The sequence below is a fragment of the Chiloscyllium plagiosum genome, chromosome 39, assembly GCF_004010195.1.
Source record: "Chiloscyllium plagiosum isolate BGI_BamShark_2017 chromosome 39, ASM401019v2, whole genome shotgun sequence".
NCBI classification, from domain to species: Eukaryota; Metazoa; Chordata; class Chondrichthyes; order Orectolobiformes; family Hemiscylliidae; genus Chiloscyllium; species Chiloscyllium plagiosum.
Genome location: NC_057748.1, coordinates 11084443 through 11107183, shown reverse-complemented (window position 1 = coordinate 11107183; position 22741 = coordinate 11084443). Strand labels below are relative to the sequence as shown.

General features: G+C 43.9%; 1 protein-coding gene across 3 annotated transcripts in view; it reads right to left on the bottom strand.

Annotated features, from left to right (window-relative positions):
* The window catches only part of LOC122542238 (ras-related C3 botulinum toxin substrate 1-like), a 28138-nt gene extending 6008 nt beyond the window's left edge, over window positions 1-22130 (bottom strand). Inside the window, exons 1-4 of one of the 3 annotated variants that reach the window (XM_043679765.1) lie at window positions 21957-22130; window positions 15988-16059; window positions 10211-10328; window positions 8555-8617 (exon numbers count right to left, since the gene is read on the bottom strand). In XM_043679765.1, the coding sequence (XP_043535700.1) occupies window positions 8555-8617; window positions 10211-10328; window positions 15988-16059; window positions 21957-21994 (291 nt within the window). In that variant the 5' untranslated portion in view covers window positions 21995-22130. The remainder of the gene's footprint in view (window positions 1-8554; window positions 8618-10210; window positions 10329-15987; window positions 16060-21956) is intronic. The other 2 variants (XM_043679767.1, XM_043679768.1) reach the window with 2 other exon arrangements.
* Window positions 22131-22741: the final 611 nt, after the last annotated feature.

Sequence of the window (22741 nt, the reverse complement as noted above, 5' to 3'; positions counted from 1 at the left end):
TGGTGGAAATTGAATAAAGATTTGTGCACTTTGTGTCTTTCACTGTGTCTCACACCTGCACACACACACCATGGGTGCTGGGGAAAAAAATAAGCACTACCGCACTTAGGTGGTAGTGTGGGGGTTAAAAGAAAAAAAAAACAGAGAAAAAAAAGAAAAAAAAAGAACAGGAGTGTCAGAGATCCTGTTCACTCTGAGATCTGGCTCTGAGGGAACTGGATCAGTGTCAAGGGCTCTCCACGTGGAAATAAAGAGTGACTTGGTGATGGGATACCGGCCTCTGTGGAGTTATATCAGTGAGTCAATGCAGCATCCCTCTTCTCCATTTTCCTCACCACTCTTCTGCCTCAGCAGATAATCTACAGTGCAGAATTAAATTATTCAATATACGCTGCCTCCAATCCAAACTTCATACACTCCAACCTCAATCTTCAAGTACACAGGATAGTAGCAGCTTGATGAGTTACAAGGAATGGCTGGGTAGGCTACCACAGCTCAACTGAGGGGAGAGAGAGAGGTCAAGAAACAGGATCTTCATGGTAACCTCAGCCACAGCAGGAATTGAACCTGTACTGTGATGTTTGCAAGCCAACTGTCCAGCCAACTGACCCACAGCTGACTGTAATCTTTATCTGTGCTTCTGTATAAAGAGTCATACAGCATGGAGGAAGGCCATTTGCCCCATTGTGCCTGATCTAGTTCAAAGAAAGAGCCATTTTGTTCAGTCCTATATCCTAGCCTTTTGCCTTACTCCAGGTCTCCTTTACAATGACTTATGGGATCAACTGTCATCACTTATCAGAGCAACCATTCCAAATGCGGATAACTCTCTCGGAGAGAACATTCCTCTTTGTGTAAAATGGGTCGACAGTCCAGAGAAAGGCTCTCTGGCCCATCAGGTCTGTGCCAATCAAAAAGAAGTAACGATCAATTCTCGTCCCATTTTCCAGCACTTGACCCTTGTCTGCCTTGGCATCACAAGTGTACATCTAAATTCTTCTTAAATGCTCTGAGGGTTTCTGCCTCGACCATCCTCACAGGAAATGAGTTCCAGATTCTCATCACCGTCTGGATGAAAAAATCTTTCCTCACATCTCTTCTAAACCTGTTATTGAAATACCTAATCTACCCCTTAGACCCTTTGAGAGTGACGTTAAATCCTCCATATCTAATTATTACCCTTTACCCCACAGGGAATAATCTTCCTTTCCCTCCTCTGTGAAAATCGACTGGAAAAGTCTTATCCGGCTCAGCTCTTAACTTGCTCTACTCCAAGGAGAACATGTTTACATTTTGTAACCTCTCCTCATAACTTCACAACATCCTGCTGCAATTATCCAAACAGGAGCTGATTTCCTGTTGGAAAGAGCTGGATTGTTTTGTCTGTAGCGCAGAAACACTCTGAGGAAACCAATGCAGGGCAAACCAAAACTCATATTCAAATTCCAGTTGGTATTTGCATTTTCTTTCTCCCCTGCCAACTTATCCAGGATTTCTGAACATCATATGCAAATTGAAACAAACAAAACTTGCAAAGAGAAAGAACACCCTCAGGAAAGCTGCCGAACGGAAGGTGAGTAGTAACCCTCCTTGCAGACTTACGGGAGAACACTGTGGTAACTTGACCTCTTATTTCTTAGTGAACATAAGTCAACATTGTGGGCAGTCTGTGGAATTTTCTCTACCAGATCAACTAGAAACTCAAGAACATTCTTCAAAGGCCTCACTTTTCTTTTCAAGAAGGTATGTTTTAACCACACGCGTTTCTCTGTCCCAGCCCAGACATCTAATCTAGGATACTCGCATCAACCAACCCCACTGCCCCATGGCTGAACATTTCAACTCCACCACCCCCTTGCACCATCAAATATGTGCAGGCCCTGGGCCTTCCCCATTGCCAAACCCTGACCACCCGACGCCTGGAGGAAGAAAGCCTCATTTTCGACCTCGGGACCCTGCAACCACACAGGATTAATGTGGATTTCACCAGTTTCCTCAATTTCCCTCCCCCTCATCTTATCCCACTCCCAAGCATCCAACGCCCCTTGACCTGTCCATTGTCTTTCCCATCTATCCGCTCCACCCTTCTCTCCGACCTATCACCTTCTCCCCCACCTTCATCAACCTATTGCATTCCCAGCAACTTACCCTGCACCTCCACCCCCCTCCCATTTATCTTTCAGCCACACCCCCTACCACCATCCCCCCCGCCTGGCCCGCAAGCCTCATTCCTGATGAAGGGCTGATGCCCAAAACATCGATTCTCCCTTTCCTCAGATGCTGCCTGACCTGCTGTGCTTTTCCAGCACCACATCCACAAATCTATTCATGTCTGTCCAATAGGTGTTGGCTGGTTATTTTGACCACACAATTCATGGCGTGATAGACATTGTCATCGACCCCTGACAGCCACATTAGATTAGATTAGATTACCTACAATGTGGAAACAGGCCCTTCGGCCCAACAAGTCCACACTGACCCTTCGAAGAGAAACCCACCCCCCCTATATTTACCCCTGACTAATCCACCTAACACTAGAGGCAATTTAGCATGGCCAATTCACCTAATCTGCACACCTTTGGACTGTGGGAGGAAACCGGAGCACCCAGAGGAAACCCACGCAGAGACGGGGGGAATGTGCAAACTCCACACCAACAGTTGCCCGAGGCCAGAATTGAACCTGCGTCCCTGGTGCTGTGAGGCAGCAGTGCTACCCACTGAGCCACCGTGCCACATCTTTGCACCTCCAGCAAATTGGACAGCAATGAAGACATGGAACCCAGGCTGATTATTCCTTCACCAAAGAGGGAATAAGAGCATAACGTAAATCTCTTCTGACCCAGGATGTCAATTCTCCAGGATTTTCCAAGAGCTTCCAGGATAATCTCCTGACCATCGCTCGGAGACTACCAGGGAAACAAAAGCACTGGGCTATTGAAAACAGCAGTCAGAGGAATTCATCTTCCATTTTCCTCTGGAAATTCTTTCATTGCTGAAAAAAATATCGCAGATGGGGAGGGAAAAGGTTTGATGGGATAATTAGAGGTGGAAGGTCACATGATAACATCTCCACAAATGCAACCAAATGAAGTTTGTAACCCCACTTCTGACTGTTCTAAGAATCAAAGGTAAGCTGAACATACATCCCTGATGAAGGGCTTATGTCCGAAACGTCGACTCTCCTGCTCCTTGGATGCTGCCTGATCTGCTCTGTTTTTCCAGCGCAACACATTTTGACTCTGATTCTCCAGTATCTGCAATCTTCACTTTCTCCCCGTAAGGTGAACACAACAGTGTCTAGTGGGTAAATCCTCATAGCCCCAGAAGACCTCTGGGCTACTACTGTATTTGAGAGCAAGAGACAACTGGTGAAAGTTTAACCTGAGTGCTACGAGAGCTCAAGTGAAGAAAGAGAGAGGTCAGGAAACAGGATCTTCATGGTAATCTCAGCCACAGCAGGAATTCAACCTGTACTGTGATGTTAGCTCCATGGTGCAAGCCAGCTGTCCAGCCAACTGACCCTCTATGCTGGGAAGGGAATATGGCTGTCTACATTCAATACTGAGCTCACTAACTCATCCCTTAAGAACAATGGATGTGAAAGCAGGTGGGGATTGCTATTTTACACATGAACTTTGCATCTATCTCCTGCCATAGCTAACCTGGGAATATGATATGCAAATACTAATGCCTGGGACAAATGCACTGAGAAAGTGTTCTGTGTCCTTGAGCCTGAATAAAATAGTGGATTTAGTTAGAGTTCAGAATGAAGGCAGATGCTCATTGTTGTCCATGGAAGACTTCCTGAAAGAGATAATATCTTGTGTATTTAGTCTTACCTGGTAAAATGCAAATAGAGTGAAACTGTGCAAATGGAAATATAACTTGGTTTCTGTTCTGCATTTCATTAGAAACCATTAGTGTTTCTGAATTATAATATGTCGGCTAACAACATGCATTGATATAGCACCCACATATCGCACGTTGCTTCCGAGGTGACCAATGTTTGACACCAAACCAAAGGAGACATGAGAACAGCTGATCAAAGAGAAGAGTATGAAAGAAGGGAAGAGAGCTGCACAGGTTAATGACTAGCATTCTAGAGTTTGGGGCATGCATTAAGAGTCTGGAAACTCAAAGAGCAACCTCCTGCATTGTAAGAAATATTATGCACTCTATGTGAGGTTAAGTAAGGACTGTTATGTAATGTATCGTGACACATTGTATGAATGAGATACAGTTTTGAAAAACATCTCTATGCAAAGCTGCTATTGGCGGAATGACAGAAGTGAATCCCTGAATTGGAGAGAATCAAGGTTTCTGAAAGGTCATAAGATTGGACAAGGTTACAGGAGGAGCTGGAGAATCTGAGTGGTTTGAACTTATGAATGAAAATGAAGTGGAGTTGTTCAGGAAGCTTTAATTTTCATGAACATGCCTGGGAGGCTAACTGAAGGAACCAAGAAACAAGCTCCCCGAGGCTAATGGAAAGGTGCTTAGACGGATCAGAAGTTGAACAAAACATTTCTGAGTTCTGAAATTTGATCAGATGGTCAGGACTCTGTGGGGTTCACACGTCATAATTAGTAGCAGTTTTAGGGCTTGAAGCACCTTCACCCATGTCCTTACCCCCACCCCCCACCCCCCCCCCCCCCCCCCCACACACACACACTTGTTATTAAATGCTCTACTATTACACACAATATATTGTTAGCCACTCATTGTCCCCATTTGTAGCTATTTATTTTCCTCAGCGGATTGTTTTCCACTCCATTGTCTGTTCTACTGTTCTTCTCTCTCTTCGGGCTCTATCGCCACCTTTCATTTACTCCTTAACTCCTCCCCCCTCCCGATCTTCTGTATATACACCTACTTTTTCATCAGTTCTGAGGAAGGGTCACTGAACCCAAGAAATTAACTCTGATTTCTCTTCACGGATGCTGCCTGACCTGCTGACTGTTTCCAGCGATTTCTGTTTTGGTTTCTGATTTCCAGCACAAACAGTTCTTTCGGTTTTTATAATTAGTAAACCTACTGATACTGAGAAGGGCAGTTCCTCATTAAAATTATAAGGGTCCAGATTGCAAAGGATAAAATTAGGAGAGAGATAGAAGAGAAAGGGTGAAGTTTCAATGTGCATCTCCCATTGGAAAACCAATTCTGTGGGTTAATGACTTGTTGCAGAAAACTGCCTGATCATCATTATCATCAACTTCAACAGTTTCTTTAACGGCCAACCATTCTGCAACATCAGTTTTTCGGTTTATCACAAAACTACATAAAAATAAAAGAATCAAATTTACTGTACAGTTGCTACTACCTGCAAAGTCCACATTTATCGTAAGTTGGTAGACAGATGCAGCAAGTGATTAGGAAGGTTCACAGAATGTTTGCATTTACTGCAGGGTTGCTTCATCAATGACCTTCCATCCATCATACAGTCAAAGGTAGGGATATTCGCTGATGATTGCACAATGTTCAGTACCATTCACAGTTTCTCAGATTCAGAAGCTGTTCATGTTCAAATGCAACAAGATCTGGACAATATCCAGGTTTGGACTGACAAGTGTCAAGTAACATTCGCAACACACAAATGCCAGCCTATGAGCATCTCCAGTAAGAGACAATCTAACTACCGTCACTTGAAATCCAATGGTGCTCCCATCACTGAATTCCCCCCATCAACACCCTGGAGGTTACCATTGACCAGAAACTGAACTAGACTCACCACATAAACACAGCAGCTACAAGAGCAGATCAGAGGCTAGGAATACTGCAGTGAGTAACTCACCTCCTGAATCCCCAAAGCCTGTCCATCATCTATAAGGCATAAGTCAGGAGTGTGATGGAATACTCCCCATTTGCCTGGATGGGTGCAGCCCCAACAACACTCAAGAAGCTCGATACTATCCAGGACAAAGCAGCCCACTCGATTGGCACCACATCCACAAACATCCACTCCCGCCAGCACCGACACTCAGTAGCAGCAGGGTGTACCAGCTACAAGATGCAATGCAGAAATTCACCAAAGATCCTCAGATAGCCCCTTCCAAACCCACGACCACTTCCATCTCGAAGGGTAGGGGCAGCAGATACATGGGAACACCACCCCCTGCAAGTTCCCTTCTGAGCCAGCCACTCACTATCCTGACTTGGAAATATATTGCAGTTCTTTCATTGTTGAAGGGCCTAAATCCTAGAATTCCCTCCCTAAGGGTATTGTTGGTGAACCTACAGCACATGGACTGCAGCTATTCAAGAGGGCAGCTCACCCCCACCTTCTCAAGGGCAACTAGAGACGGGCAATAAAAGCTGGCCCAGCCAATGACACCCATGTCCCACAAGTGAGTTAAAAAAAAGGATCGAAATGCAGAGGTGTTTTGCTACAGCTGATGATACTACACCTAGAGTACTGTGTCCAATTTTGGACTCCTTATTCGAGAAAAGGCATTACTGCATTAGAAGCAGTTCTGAAAAGATTCAGGAGACAGTGAGGTCTGCAGATGTTGGAGAGCAGAGTTGAGAATGTATTGCTGGAAAAGCACAGCAGGTCAGGCAGCATTCGAGGAGTAGAAAATCGACGTTTTGGGCCAGAGCCCTTCATCAGGAATGATTCCTGATGAAGGGCTCTGGCCCGAAACGTCAACTCTCCTGCTCCTCGGATGCTGCCTGACCTGCTGTGCTTTTCCAGCAACACACTCTCAACTATGAAAAGGTTCATTCAAGAGAGGGTCCCGTTTCCGTGCTGCATGACTCTATGAGCAGTCCATGAACATGTTTCTGGGCAAGGTGCATCTTCTGAGGAAATGTGGACAGGTTGGACCTATATCTATTGGAGTTTAGAAGAATATAGGGTGACCTTCTTCTTAACAACATCCCTTGCCTGAAATATGGTAACTCTCCGGTTAAACTCAAAACCAGTCATCTCTCTCTCTCTCTCTCTCTCTTTAATGGGAGAGCAGTCCTATGGTCCTCTGGGACTATGCAACTATACTTTACTTATAATATGATCCTGAGAAAACTTAATTGGGTGGATGCTGAGAGGATCCTTGTGCAATACAGTTTCAAAGGGTCTCCCATTTACGATGGGAATGGCTTCTTTCTCTCTGAGGACCAGGATCCTCTGCAACTCTCTTCCCTAAAGAGCAGTGAAGACTGGACCACTGGCTAGAGTCATAGAGATGTACAGCACAAAAACAGACCCTTTAGTCCAACTCATTCATGCCGACCAGATATTTCTAAATTAATCTAGTCCCATTTGCCAGCATTTGGCCCATATCCCTCCAAACCCTTCCTATTCATGCACCCATCCAGATGCCTTTTAAATGTTGTAATTATACCAGCCTCCACCACATCCTCTGGCAGCTCATTCCATACATGCACCACCCTCTGTGTGAAAATGCTGCCCCTTAGGTCCCTTTTAAATCTTTTCCCTCTCATCTTAAACCTCTGCCCTCTGATTTTGGACTCCCCTACCCTGGGGAAAAGATCTTGTCTATTTATCCTATCCATGCCCCTCATGATTTTATAAACCTCTATCAGGTCACCCCTCAGCCTCCAACACTCCAGGGAAAACAGCCCCAGTCTATTCAGCCTCTCAACAGCTCAAGCCCTCCAACCCTGGCAACATCCTTGTAAATCTTTTCCGAACCCTTTCAAGTTTCACAACATTTTCCCGATAGCAAGGAGACCAGAATTCAATGCAATATTCCAAAAGTGGCTTAACCAATGCCGTGCACAGCCACAGCATGACATCCCAACCTCTCGGCTCAGTACCAAATGCCTTCCTCACCATCCGGAGTACTTTTAATGCAGAGCTTCTTGACTGACGAAGGAGTCAAAGAGCATCAGAGATGGGCATGGTCAGATCAGTCTTGATCTTACCAAGTATCAGAACAGGCCGAAGATCTACTGTAGCTCCTAACTTGCCATCTGGATCTAGTCAATAAAACAAAATGTGTCACTTTACCATGACAGTCAGGCACTACCTATGAGGAGTCTTGAATACACTGAGCAGTTCAGTTTTTGCTCAGACTACGTTAGCCAGGTTTGATAAATATTTCCTAACCACGCTGTTCAGAGATGTTGTTATAAGTGTTTGGAGACTGTATTCAACCCAATGGGTGTAAAAGACCTTCCTAAAGTCTAACACTGGAACAACAACTAGGGTTTACAATGCAGTAGACTTGGCATTGACTTCATTGGAGCTGAGAATGGATTGCTAAGAATGCATAAAGGAAGATTAATTTTACTAGCAGGCGAATCGTGAGCAACAGGATTTAAAAAGATATATTATTTTCCATTTTGGAGTTAAGGGAATTTGAACTGTGCCACAACAACAGCACTTTGCATTTACATGGCCTTTCTAACGTAGATCCACAATCACAAGTTGCATTTTTCCACCAGCCACTGATTGAGGCTAAGGAAAATATTTGAAAAGGAAACATTCAAGTTCATGAAGGAGAAGTGAGGTTGGACTCGAACATTCTGATGCAAGGTGTGATAATGTGAGTGCTCATTTCTTCTGATTAAGGAACTATCCCCCAGGACTTACCTTGACACGTACATTCTGGAAAGAAGCAGGACTGACAAGTGAAAAGCAGATCACAAAAACATCCTGGAAAAGAATAAAGTCCAACAATTAGCTGAGTGGTCCTCAGTTCCATTCTACTCAGCTTTGTGTCAAACTATAGGACATACAATAGAGAACCGTACAGCACAGGAACAGATCCCATGATGTTGTGCCGAACATGATGCCAAATTAAACTAATCCCTTCTGCCTGCCCTTGGTCCATATCCCTCTGTTCCTTGCATATTAATGCACTTATCTAAAAGCCCCTTAAATGCCCCTATTGTACCCGCCTCCACCTCCGCCCCTGGCAGCATGTTCCAGACACCTACCACTTGCCCCTCACATCTCCTTTGAACTCTTGACTTCACGCCTTAAATGCATGCCCCCGAGTATTAGACATCTCCACTCTTGGGAAAAAGGTTTTGACTGTCAACCCTTTCTGTTCTTCTCATAATTTTATACAGTTCTATCAAGTCTCATCTTGGCCTCCATTGTTCAAGCCTTCTCCTTACAGCACATACCCTCTAATCCAGGCAGCATCCTGGTAAACCGATTCTTGCACCCTCTCCAAAGTCAAATATGATTATAAATTTTACAATCTGGAGTGGTATTTCTGCATCAAAACCCTGGAATGTGTTAACTATGATTTCCACCATTTTAATAAGTGCCACCCATGCTCATAATGTTCCCAAGGAACGATTATTCACAAATGTAAAGCTTGCTCAGCTAAGCTGCGAGCAAGGCCAAAGTTCACCAAGTCTGATTCTAGGGGAGGGAGGGTGTGTGCCATTGGAATCACACTTTCCACTGCTTTTGTCTGGTCACAGTCACAGCAGGGATCCAAGGTATCTGGGTAGCCTGGTCTCTGCAGAGCATTGCCAGACCAGGGTATACTCCAGTCTAACATTTATTGATCATGACATATCATATTTTTGTTTTATGCATTCACAGCATCACTGGCTAGGCTATAATTTATTGCCCAGATGGCAGTTAAGGGTCAGCCGCATTGTTGTGTGGTCTGGAGTCACACATTAGTTAAGGACAGCAGTTTCCTTCACTAAAAGGCATTATCAGAAGTCAGATGACACCAGGTTATGGTCTAACAAGTTTATTTGAAAACACAAGGTTTTGGAGCGCTGCTCTTTCTTCAGGTGAAGTGTCACCTCACCTGACGAAGGAGCAGTGCTCTGAAAGGTTGTGATTTCAAATAAACCTGTTGGGCTATAACCCAGCGTCAAGTGACTCTGTCCACTCCAGTACTTCCACATAAAGAGCATTAGTGAACCAGCTGGAGTTCCCACTCTCCACCCCCCAACAATTTCATGGTCATCATTAGGCTCTTAAGTCCAGACTTTCATTGGATTCAAATTCCCTCCATCTGCTCTGGTGGGATCTGAACCCAGGTCCCCAGAACATTACCTGGATCATTGGGATAATAGTCTAGCAATAATACCACTCGGCCATCACATCCCTATCACTGCTAGACAAGGCAAGAAGTTAGGCCCAAGGCCTACCTCATGCATGAGGATCAATCCCATACAATTGGCAATACACTTATTTAATGAAGTAATTAGTCCTCCCGCTCTCTTGTGAAAAGACAGAAAGAGAGTGACAGGTTTTCTGTGAAAGTATCCTTACAGTTTGAGGGTAGGAGAGAGGTCGGAGCTTGTCATAGTCTTCCTGACCAGCTGTGTCCCACAATCCCAGGTTCACAGCATGACCATCGACGGTCACAGAGGTCGAGTAGTTGTCAAAGCTGTCGGGGGAGACAGTGAAAAGATGTCAGACCAAAACAAAATGAGATTAATTCAGCCTCAGCAGCTCCAGGTCAATAACCCAGTGCAGGATTTTGATGAGGGTGTCAGTTTTTGTTCAATGTGTAGCGCTCGCATCTCTGAGTGAGAAGGTCATAGGTTAAAGCCCCACATGAGGGAGGTGAGTGAGCACACATCTGGCCTGACACCCAGAGCAATACCAATGGGACTCCTGGACTCTAGGAGGCGCTGATTTTTAAATAAGTAATTAAACCCAGCGCTCATCATGTCCGGCCTCTCAGCTGGACACAAATGTTTCAATGCCAGCATTTTCAAGAAGAAGAACTTTCCCTGGTGTACTGACTAATATTTATCCCTGGACCAAATTCATAATAAATAGCATTCATTGTTCGACGGTTGTTTCTGGGATCTTGCTGCAAACTGGCTTCTATATTACAACCTTACTACCTTACTATATTGCTACCTTACAACAGTCAACTATGCTTGCACTGTACTGAGTGTCAAGCTTTTTGAGATATCCTAAAGTTGTGAAAGGTGCTATATAAATGCACATCCTTTCCCTTTGTATGATGGAAACAGCTCCTATGCTTACTCGAAAAGGGAACTGGGTACAGCTGGCGCTTGATGAGTAACCAGACTGTCACAGAAGGGACAGTGCCCTCAGAAGGCCAATGGAATGTTGCCAAGCATTGCAAGAGGAATGGAAAATACTGCAACTGTACAGGCGATTGGACATCTGCAGCACAGTGTACTTAGTCATCTTCAGAGAATCAGTGTGGAAAACAGGCCATTTGGTCCATAGAATCCACACTAACCCTCTGAAGATTGAACCCCCTACTTGTAACCCTGCATTTCCCATGGCCAATCCCATGGGAACCTAACCTGCATATCTTGGAACTTTGTGAGGAAACCAGAGCACCTGGAGGAAACCCACGCAGACACGGGGAGAACGTGTAAACTCCACCCAGACAGTCACCCGAGGATGGAATCAAACCTGGGTCCCTGGCGCTGAGAGGTTGCAGTGCGAACCACTGAGCCACCATACTGCCCATTGCATTGACTGAACTGTGAAGGTTGCTGTCACCATTGTCATTAAGTGAAAGGAACAACAGGGCCTGCTTTATATGGTGTGATTGAGGGAAACCACTTCTGGGTCAAACTGGGCGAGTCCCTCATATTTGACAAAATTTATTTCAATGTGTGTTCGCCACTAGTTATGGGTTTGCATTGATACGATGGACATTGTTACACTCGAGGAGCACTCAGCATCAGGTCTCACTCCTTCAGGATCCCTACGAGTACATGTCACATCATGACACTCCTCAGTATTTACCCTTTCAGATCCTTTCAGAGTCCTTTCCAACACAGATCTTGAGACTGATTCCTGGGTCGAAAGGCTGAGAAACATAGAAAAAGGTAGGCCATTCAGCCCATCCAGTCTGCTCCACCATTCAATATAATCATGGCTGATAATTCAATTCAGTCTCCTATTCCCCCTTTCTCCTCCATACCTTTGATCCCTTTAGCCCTAAGAACTATATCTAACTCCATGGAAATATTCAATGTTTAGGCCCCACTGCTTTCTGGGCTAACGAATTCCACAAGGTCAGCACTTCCTGGGTGAAAAGATTTTGCCTCAACTCAGTCCTAAATGGCTTACATGACACCCTTGGACTGTGATCCTTGGTTCTAGACCCTCCAGTCACTGTGAATATCCACCCTGCGTTTACCAGGTTTATTTTCTGAAGAAACCTGGTCCAGGTTAGACCTTTCATTTAGGAAAATGTGAAGTGATTTTTTTTTTTGGAAACATATAAGAGCCTGAGGTGACAGAATTGGATGGATACCAAGTGGATCTTTCCTCTTGTGGGGGGAGGCCAAAACCAAGGTTCATAGTTCAAGAGTAACAGGCCTCCATTTTAAGAAGGAGGTGAGGAGATTTTGTTTTCTGTCAGAGGTTCAGTAGAGTGTGGAATTCTCTTCCCCAGAAGGCAAGCGGAGGTCAAGTTTTCAAAAGGTTGAGTTAGATAGGTTCTTGAAGGACAAGGGAATCAAGGGTTATGTGGTACATACAGGAAAGTGGTGTTGAGATGTAGGCACGAGTTTAGCATGCTTGCCTTCATTGCTCAGTCCTTTGAATACATGATTTGGGAAGTCATGTTGAGGTTGGGCCAGACATTGGGATTGGTAATGCTCTTAGAGAATACTCTGTCTAGTTCTGGTCACCCAGTTATAGGAAGGATATTATTAAACTAGAGACGGTCCAGAAGAGATTTACCAGAAAGTTGCCAGGTGTGGAAAGCTTGAGTTATAGAGAAAGGCTGGATAAGCTGGGACACTTTTCACTGGACAGTAGGAAGTTGAGAGGTGAACTTACAGAGATTTATAAAATCATGAGGGGTAATGGATAGGTTTAATGGCAGGTATCTTTTCCCTACGATGGGGAATTTCAAGACTTAGATGGCATATTGTTAAGGTGAGAGGAGAGAGATTTTAAAAAGGATTGAGAGGCAAATCTTTTACAGAGAGAGTGGTTCTCATGTGGAATGAACTTCCAGAGGAAGTGGTAGATATGGGCACAGTTACATTTACATGAGTAGATAAAGGTAAAGTTTGGAGAGATATGGGTCAGGAGCAGGCAGGCGGGACTAGTTTCGTTTGGGATTAAGTTTGGCCTGGACCAGTTGGACCAAAGAATCTGTTTCCATGCTGGATGACTCTATGACTGTAGGTCATAACCAGATGATCGATGATCTTACTGAAAGAGGAGCAGGTTCAAAGTTCCAAACCGTCCACTCTTTCCCTATGTCGCACATTCCTGTGTTCAGAATTTTGATGGTTCCATTTAAATATCATTGGTGTTGCTGGTGTTCAAGTATGTATGGCATCCTGCTGGTGCCAAGAGGTATATATTGTAGGATGTAACCATATTTCTTGACATTCATTGACTGCACAATGATCTTCCAAAGCAAACTCACTTTAAAGTCAATCAGCATTAAGAGTGGTCAATTCTTTGGCATTGCCCTGGAATCTGAATGAATTAAAGGCCAGGCCATTGTTGCCCACTATTTATGACCAGTTCAAACAATTTATAGAAATGTTGGTCTCACAGGAAAGATTGGCAATATGTGAATTTGCTAAAATGCAAATGTTGGGATTATGGGATAGATCTTGGGCCAGCTCCAGACACACTTAAGCATGAAGGGTGGGACCCGGACGCAAAAGACCTTTTGCCCTTTGTCGTAAGATTCTGTTTTCTCCAACAGGAAAAGGGAGCCAGATGTGAATTGTGCAGTTGGGAAAGCAAGATATTTTGAAATTAGTGCTGAGTTCAAACAGACTATTTCATCAAAATCCCGAGCCTATTGTCTGGTAGCCATGAATTTATAGCATGATTGTAAATGCTTTTGAAGATTAAATAAGTTCTGTTTAAGTGTCACAATCTGAAGTCCTTAAAATACCCAGTTTTTAGTTATGATAAAAATAAAGTGCTGGATCTGTCAGTTATGTTTGAAAACAAAACATTTTGCTTTGATTGATAGACAAACTGGTGGAGATCATGTGGTTCTTCAGTTTCAATTATGTTCATTGTCGTGTGATGAGATGTGCCTTTAAGAGGGATTGGTCTCTCCTGATTCTCTTGAAGGGGCATGTTGTAAATTTGGTGCCTAGGTGGCTACTCCATGAAAAGCAGCGTAAATAGCTTTGATTTTTTTTTTAGAAAAAAGAAGCATAAGTGGGTTGAGTCAGGATCACTCAAAGCCAGGGAGGGATTTAATTTTGCTTTCAGTTGTTGAAGTTGGGTCTTTTGGACTTGAAGCTGCTGGAGATAGTTCTCCAACTATTGCTACAAAAAGCTGGAGTTCTGTCTCTGCGGCTAGACTCATTTGGTACTTCTTCCTAGACTGGAGATAGCACAGTTCTGTACTGCTGAAGTTGCTTTTGCCAAGGACTTGTTTATGGGTTGCTGCTACACTGGAAGAGTTGATGAGTAGAAGTTACATGATATATTGTTTTGTTAAGTATTTGAACAGAGTTAAAATTAAAACAATTCTTATTTTTTGATTGTGTTTTAACTGTGGTATAAGAATAACATCTGTTTTGTTCAAAGCCTACTAGTTTGACCAATTGAATCCCATCTGGAATGCAACATCTTACACTTGCCTTTAAATAAGATAAAAGTTAGAGTCTAGGCTATCTCCCTGGTGTGTTTTGCAGGGGTTTGGTCTGGTCTATAGCAGTTGCTATTTCCAAAGGCTGTTATTAGAGCAACGGTCAGACTAAACGCTTGGCTAAGTTGCAAAATCTCCCAAAGCACTTAATTGGTAAAGTGAGGCTGAGTTAACATTTTATTGATAATTAAAAATGTCTATTAAAGGAGCAGCCGTGTTTGACATGGTTTATTGGATCAAACTTTGTTTTTATAACGGAATGAATTCTGGAAAGGATTTAAAAGCTTTGAAATTCTTATGAATATACTTCTTAATTTTTTAGTATTAAGCATTAGGTCATGCATTAGATTATAGTCATAGAGATGGACTGCATGGAGACAGAGGTTTTGGTCCAACTCATTCATGCCAACCAGATATCCTAGATAAATCTAGTCTCATTTGTGAACATTTGGCCCATATCCCTCTAAACCCTTCCTACTCATCCCTCCATCCAGATGCCTTTTAAATGTTGTAATTGCACCAGCCTCCACCACTTCCTCTGGCAGCTCATGCCACACACACATCACCCTCTGCCTGAAAAAGTTGCTTCTGATGTCCCTTTTTTTTATCTTTCCCTTTTCACCTTAAACCTGTGCCCTGTGTTTTTGGACTTCCCAACCCTGAGGAAAAGACCTTGGCTATTCACCCTACCCATGCCCCTCATAATTTTACAAACCTCTATAAGGTCACCCCTCAGCCTCTGAAGCTCCAGGGGAAAAAACCTCAGCCTATTCAGCCTCTCCCTATAGCTCAAATTCTCCAACCCTGGTTACATCCTTGTAAATCTTTTCTGAAACCTTTCAAGTTTCACATCATCCTTCCGCCAGCGGGGAGACCAGAACTCAATGCAGCATGCCAAAAGTGGCCTCACCAATGTTGTATACAGCCATAACATGACCTCCCAACTCCTATTATTGATCATCCATAGTTACCCAGAGGATGGTTTAGAGTCACACAATTGCTGTGGGTCTGGAGTCACACATAGGCCAGACCAAGTAAGGACAGCAGATTTCCCTCTCTGAAGGACATTTGTGCGCCAGGTGTATCTTTTATGACAATTGGCAATGGTTTCATGGCTAGAGAAAGTGAGGACTGCAGATGCTGGAGATCAGAGTCGAGATTGTGTTGCTGGAAAAGCACAGCCGGTCAGGCAGCATCCGAGGAGCAGGAGGATCAACGTTTCCAGCCGGAACCCTTCATCAGGCTTCCTAATGAAGGGCTCTGGCCCAAAACGTCGAATTTCCTGCTCCTCGGATGCAGCCTGACCGGCTGTGCTTTTCCAGCAACACACTCACGACAATGGCTTCATGTTGCCAAGAGGCCAGTATTTTATTCATCAGGAAACTCAGAGGCTTCTAAACCCAAAGTAACCATCCTATGTAAGGAAGACCTGAAAGTAGAAGTGAACAAAGTAGCAATGGATACTCACACGGTCGGAATGTACTCCTCAGGGAAGTCATTGGTTGTGTAAGTGATGAGGAGGCAGGTTTTCCCAACAGCTCTGCAGGAAGAGAGGAATCCAGTTTGTTGTCAATCTCTCTCTCTTTTGATAGTTAACCATTGGGTATGGCATCAACACAACTGAAGTAACAATGATCAGAGTGACCAAAGCTCAACATCTCTCTGTCTATACGTCTGTTCTTCTCCCCAATACCTGCTGCTTGACATCTGCGCTTTCAACAACAATTTATAACTGGAAGATCGTAATAAATAAGAATAGGATAAGGCCATTCAGCCCCTCATGCCTGCTCTGTCATGGCTGATCCAACACCTCTCTTGTCCATTTTCCCCATAACCCTTTATTCCCCTATTGCTTCCTACTTTGCAAAATACCCCAAAACTACTGCTTGGGAGTGATTATTAAACAAATATTTGAACCTAGCCACTGGAGTCAATTTCGGTCAGGTGGCTAAGAATTCAGTCAATGAGGTGAAGCTGGGGAACCACATATCGAAGAGTAAGACAGAATGCCAGAGTTTAATGTCCAGCTGAAAGTAAGGCTGTCAACGTTCAGTCATTAAAAATCAGGGTATTGTTGCAGGAGAACTGCGTTAGAGGATTGCAGAAACCTTAGGGGAATATAGGGCCACAAAAGGTTTCAGATCTAGGAAAGGTTGGCACGACACATAAAAATTTATCTCTCCCTCTGCTCTTTCTACTAACTTCTCAACATATTGTGTTCTCTGAAAAGCCTATTTCTTTGAACCTGGTTCACCTCATCTGCCACTCTTCGAAACTCCATTTCAACTTCTGATCGAATCTCTTCACCCCTTCATACACATACGAACAAGAGTGGGCCATTCAGCCCATGTAGCCTGTTCTATCATACATAGCGATCATGGCTGATCGAACACTTCAATGCCTTTCACCCCCAGACCCTGTACTCCATCAGGAATCAGAAACCTATCCTTGTGTGGCCCTACACAACTATGAGCTGTTTGAAAATGCTGCCTGAAAGGTCAGCGAAATTAGATTCAGTTTGGAATAGGAATCACAGATGCACTTGAAAAGGGAAAGGATATATGATTAATTAGATGTCTCTTTCAAAAGAGTTGGCACAGGTATTATGAGCCAAATGGTCTCCCTTTGTCCTGTAAGACATCATGTTTCTTTTGTGATCAGCAGTTAACAGACTGTGGGATACAATTTACAGAATTCTCGAGCATCAGTTTCTATGTTATGTGAAGGCAGGCTCTGTATCTTCCCTTTGATTTGATTTGATTTGATTTATTCCTGTCACCAAGGTCCCGTGAAAAGGGCCTTATGTGCTTTACAGGGAGATCGTGCATCAGGGTGACAGAGCAGAGTGCAGGATATAATGTTATAGTTGCCGAGAAGATGCAGAGATCCATGTTAATATTAAAGAGGGTCCATTCAAAAGTCTGATAACAGTGGGGAAGAACCATTCTTGAATCTGTTTGTATATGTACACGAACAGTTATATCTTCTCCTGATCGAAGAGGGTGCAGGAGAATATAATCATGGTGGGAGGGGATTTTGATTATGTTGGTTGCTTTCCCAAGGCAATGGGAAGTAGAGATGAAGTCAGCAGATGGGAAGCTGGTTTGCGTGGTGGACTGGACTGTATTCACAGCTCTCTGTAATTTGTTTCAGTCTTGGGAAAAGCAGTTACTGTACCAGGCTGGGATACATCAGGATAGGATGCTTTCTAGGGTGCATCCATTAAAATCAGTAAGAATATTGATGGACATGTCAAATTTTCTTAGCCTCCTGAGGAAGTAGAGGCATTGTGGGCTTTCTTGACTGTGGTGTCAACGTGGATGGACCAGACAGACTGTTGGTGATATTTACTCCTGGCTCTCAACCATCTCCACCTCAGCACCATTGATACAGACAGGAGTGTGCCCTCTACTCCCCTTCCCAAAATCGATGACCAACTCTATCATTTTGCTGACGCTGATGGAGAGATTATTGTCGTTACACCATGCTGTTATGCACTCTATCGCTTTCCTGTACTCCATCTTGTCATTGTTTTGAGGTCCAACCTACAATGCTGGTGTCGTCAGCAAACTTTATAAATGGAGTAGGCGCAGAATTTGGCCACACAGTACCATTACCGGCTGAGTTCACAGCCTTGCGGGGCCACTGGTGTTGAGGATTATCAAGGAGGAGGCATTGTTCCCTGTCCTTACTGACTTCCGGTCTGATGGCCCGGTAGTCAAAAATCCAGTTACAGAGGGAGGACCAGAGACTGAGATCCTGGAGTTTTGACATGAGCATGTTAAGAATGCTGGTATTAAAGGCAGAGTTTTGGTCAATAAGTAGGAGCCTGATGTAGGTATGCTTGTTGTCCAGATGTTCCAGGGATGAATGTAGGATCTACCATGGACCTATTGCAAATTGCAAGGGATCAAGGCAATTTGAGAGGCTGCTGGTGATGTGAGCCATGACTAACCTCTGCAACCACTTCATAAATATGGACGTCACAGCCACCAGGCAGTAGCCTTGAGGCAGGCTGTATAATCATTCCTTGGCGCTGGGATGCTGATGGTCTTCTCGAAGCAGGTGAGGGGCTTCAGATCATAGTAAGGAGAGACTGAAGATATCTGTGAACACTCCTGCCAGCTGGTCCACACAGGATCTGAGTGCACAGCTGGGGACTCCATCTGAGCTTGTCCTTTTGCATGGGTTCACCCTTAAGAAGCTGATCCCACGTCTGTGGCGATGACTGAGGGTACAGGTGCATCTGAGGCTGTTGGGACAGGTGATGTTGTTTCACTGCCCTTCTGTTCAAAGCGAATGTCAAAATGCATTGAGCTTATTGGGTAGGGATGTACTGTTGCCTGTGATTCTGCTCGACTTTGCTTTGTAGCCTATTATGTTGTGTAAGTCCCAAAGTTTGGGTTTCCATGTGAGTTAGTCTGGGTCTCAAGTATAATTTGATATTGCCTCTTGGTGTCCCTAATGGCCTTCTGAAGGTCATACCTGGATTCCCTGTATAGGTCAGGGTCACCCGACTTAAACGTCTCAGAACTGGACTCCAGTAGGGAGTGGATCTCCCAGTTCATCCATGGGACCCTGTTCTGCCATTTACGATCATGAACAGCCCTCCCAGAATAGGCAAGATTAAAACACAGAACATTAGTTAAGGTTCCCAATCGTGTTGACTATTCAGGAACAACTGACTGAAAGGGCATGGCTTGAAAGTAGACTGAGAACAGGAGCTGCTAGATAACCGGCCAAAATAAATAATCACTTGTATACATTTGACAAAGAGGTGTGGTGTAATGGGGAGCATCCTTGCTGCTCTACCAGAAACATTGAGTTCAAGTCCCACGCCAGGAGTTGGCAGCTATGGGAACTGTGCTCATCAGTGGGTGGGGGGAGGGGGTAAACAGGTTGAATGCCAACCTACAAACCTGCCAAACTCACAAGCAGTGAGGTTGAGAGAGAGAGTCCTGGTCATAGTCACTAACATTTGGAAAGGACGTTTGAGCTTCTACCATCACAATCTGTGACTCCAGACCACGACTCACATGTAAAGACTTTGTGTTACCACAATAGCCTGGAATCTGACTGACCTGTAATATACCACCACCATTTTAGAAAGTGTCTTTAATGTAGTGAAAGCTCCCTGGAAACGTAGAACGTTACAATTATATTGGACTCATGAGTAGAAAGTGGTGAATGGAGGCAAATCAAACTTTATTGCATTTCTGGAATTTCTAAATTGAGTAGGTTTTGCTGTATACCTTTACAAATTTTATTACTAAAGTATATTTTTGGGAAAATTTGTCAAACATTGACACTGAGATATTTAAGGATATATGAGGAAGGCTGGGAGTAAGTGTTAAGCAGCATCTTAGAGGAGAAGAGCGAATAAGATGTTTAGGAAAGAAATTTAAGGATTACAATGATATAGTGACGTGTCATTGGAATAATGAGCCAGAATCTCATGCTAAAGATCTGGGAATATGGATGGAAATTCCACAACAGTAGCTGGTTCAATCAACAAACAGAGAATTGAAAGCTGACAATTAGCAGTTAGCACTTGTCTCACGGCGCCAGGGACCCGGGTTCGATTCCAGCCTCAGGCGATTGTGTGGAGTTTGCACATTCTCCCCGTGTCTGCTTGGGTTTCCTGCGGGTGCTCCGGTTTCCTCCCACATTCCAAAGATGTGCAGGTTAGGGTGGATTGGCCATGCTCAATTGCCCCACAGTGTTCAGGGATGTGTAGGCTAGGTGCATTAGTCAGGGGTAAATGTAGTGTAATAGCGGAATGAGTCTGGGTGGGATACTCTTCGGAGGGTTGGTGTGGACTTGTTGGGCTGAAGGGCCTGTTTCCACACTATCGGGATTCTATGAATTGACAATTGGCACTGAATGTAAAAAGAGAAAGTCATGTTCACTAATGTCCTTAATGTAAGAAAATCTACCATTCTCTCCAAGTCTGGTCCATGTGTGACTCCAGACCCACAGTGATGTAGTTCCACTTAACTGATCCAGCAGGCCACTCAGTTGATGGGCAACAAATGTTGCCCACATCCCAAAGTAATATAGTTTTCAATGTGTAAGAGATACCTTTGGTTTGTTGAGATTGAGTCAAACTCAAATGTTTGCTTGTTCGTTGATTTGCTACTGTACAGAATCGAACTGTGTTTGTGACAACGCATACATACAAATATATCTTTGCAATTTAAAAAAGAGCAAATAAAATTCCAAAGTTTATTTTGATTTAATTGCTTCACCTTTTTCATGTAAGCAATGCCCTTATTGGGTTTTGCTTGTGACAGTTCCCCGACCACCTGGGTGGTTTCCTGGTGGTGGAAATATTGACTTAAATCTTTTGCCCATGGTGCCTTTTTACTGAGAAAAATAAAAATTTTTTAAAAATGGAATTCCATTTAGTGCCTGTGAAGTAGCAATGGTGGGGGTCCCACAATGAGACCAGAATTAGAAAAGGGAGCAATAACCAACAAAGTTGGAGGAGCAAAGGAAGAGAGACTGGAAATTATGGAACCATGTTCATCGTGAAAGGGAGCGAGGAAAGGTATCAATTGTAACACTTCCAAAGAATGCAGATACCCAGGAATCATAGAATCAGACAGCACAGAAACAGACCCTGCAGTCCAACTCGTCCACACTGACCAGATATCCTAAACTCATCCACTCCCATTTGGCAATATTTGGTCCATATCCCACTAAACCTTCCTATTCATGTACCCACCCAGATGCCTTTTAAATGTTGTAATTGTACCAGCCTCCACCACTTCCTCTGGCAGTTCATTCCATACACACACCACCCTCTGTGTGAAAAGATGGCAACCCAGTCCCTTTTAAATCTTTCCCCTTTCACCTTAAACCGATGCTCTCTGGTTTTGGACTCCCTTACCCTGGGGAAAAGGGCTTCATCAGCCTTTTTCCTGAAACGTCGATTTTCCTACTCCTCAGATACAGCCGGACCCGCTGTGCTATTCCAGCGCCACTCTAATCTTGACTCTGACCTCCTGCATCTGCAGTCTTCACTTTCGCCGAAAAGGACTATTCCACCTATCCATGCCCCTCATGATCTTATAAACCTCTGTAAGGTCTCCCCTCAGCCTCCGACACTCCAGAAAAAATAGTCCCAGCTTATTTAGTCTCTCCCTATAGCTCAAACCCTCCAACCTTGACAACATCCTTGTAAATATTTTCTGAATCCTCTCAAATTTCACAACATTTTACCTATAGCAGGGAGACCAGAATTGAACAAAATATTCCAAAAGTGGCCTAATCAATGACTTCTACAGCCACAACATGACCTCCCAATTCCTACACTCAACGCACTGATCAATAAAGGCACATGTACCAAATACCTTTATCACTATCCTGTCTACCTGCAGCTCATATCATCAAACAAAATGAAACATTCAGACGGTAACAACAAAGAGTACTCACCCATCACCCACCACCACGCATTTGATGTTTTGCATCATTTAGGTGCCGGATTGTATAGTTTTCTCTCAAGGAGATGAAAGAGTAAAAGTAGAAGACAACTTCTTACTCGAAGAAGCTCAAGGCTCAAACCTGGCTTTGTTTCTGGGCTATACGAAACCTCCCAGCCATCCGATTCTGGCTCCCTTGCTAACTGAATACGTGTCTCATGGCACACATACCCTCCTGAGCAGCTACGTAGGCAAATAAGCTAATGTTAAATTTAACTACCAAATGAGAGATTTGGTTTGGAGAAGCTTTGGATTGTATGAATAAGCTGTCGCGTTAAACAAAGGGATGTGTGGAACAAGGCACCGCTGAATGTTGGAGGGGATCCACTGACCAGATTATAGGGGAAGGGGATTGAGGGATTGAATGAGATGAGTTGGGAAGTCGATATGAAGGACAAATACCTAGAAAGTGGGTGCATCTCATCAACACCTAACAGATCTGTGTTCAGGAAACAAGAGAGAAAGAAAGGAGAAATCACTTCATAAATAGTGGTCTTGGCATATTCCTTTCAAAGACCTATATTGCACACTTACTTATGGGACATATGCTCCAAAAAGAGCTTTAGGGAGAGAATCCATAATTGGACCTGATTGCTCTACACCAACATCGTTAGTGCAGTCTTAATCAATGGGTGGGAATCAGACAGCTTCCTGATCAGATCTAGAGTCAAGCATGGCTGCCCACTCTCTCTTGCCTCATCATGTGTGTAGGAGGAAGGATGCGAGCCTGAGGTGGGG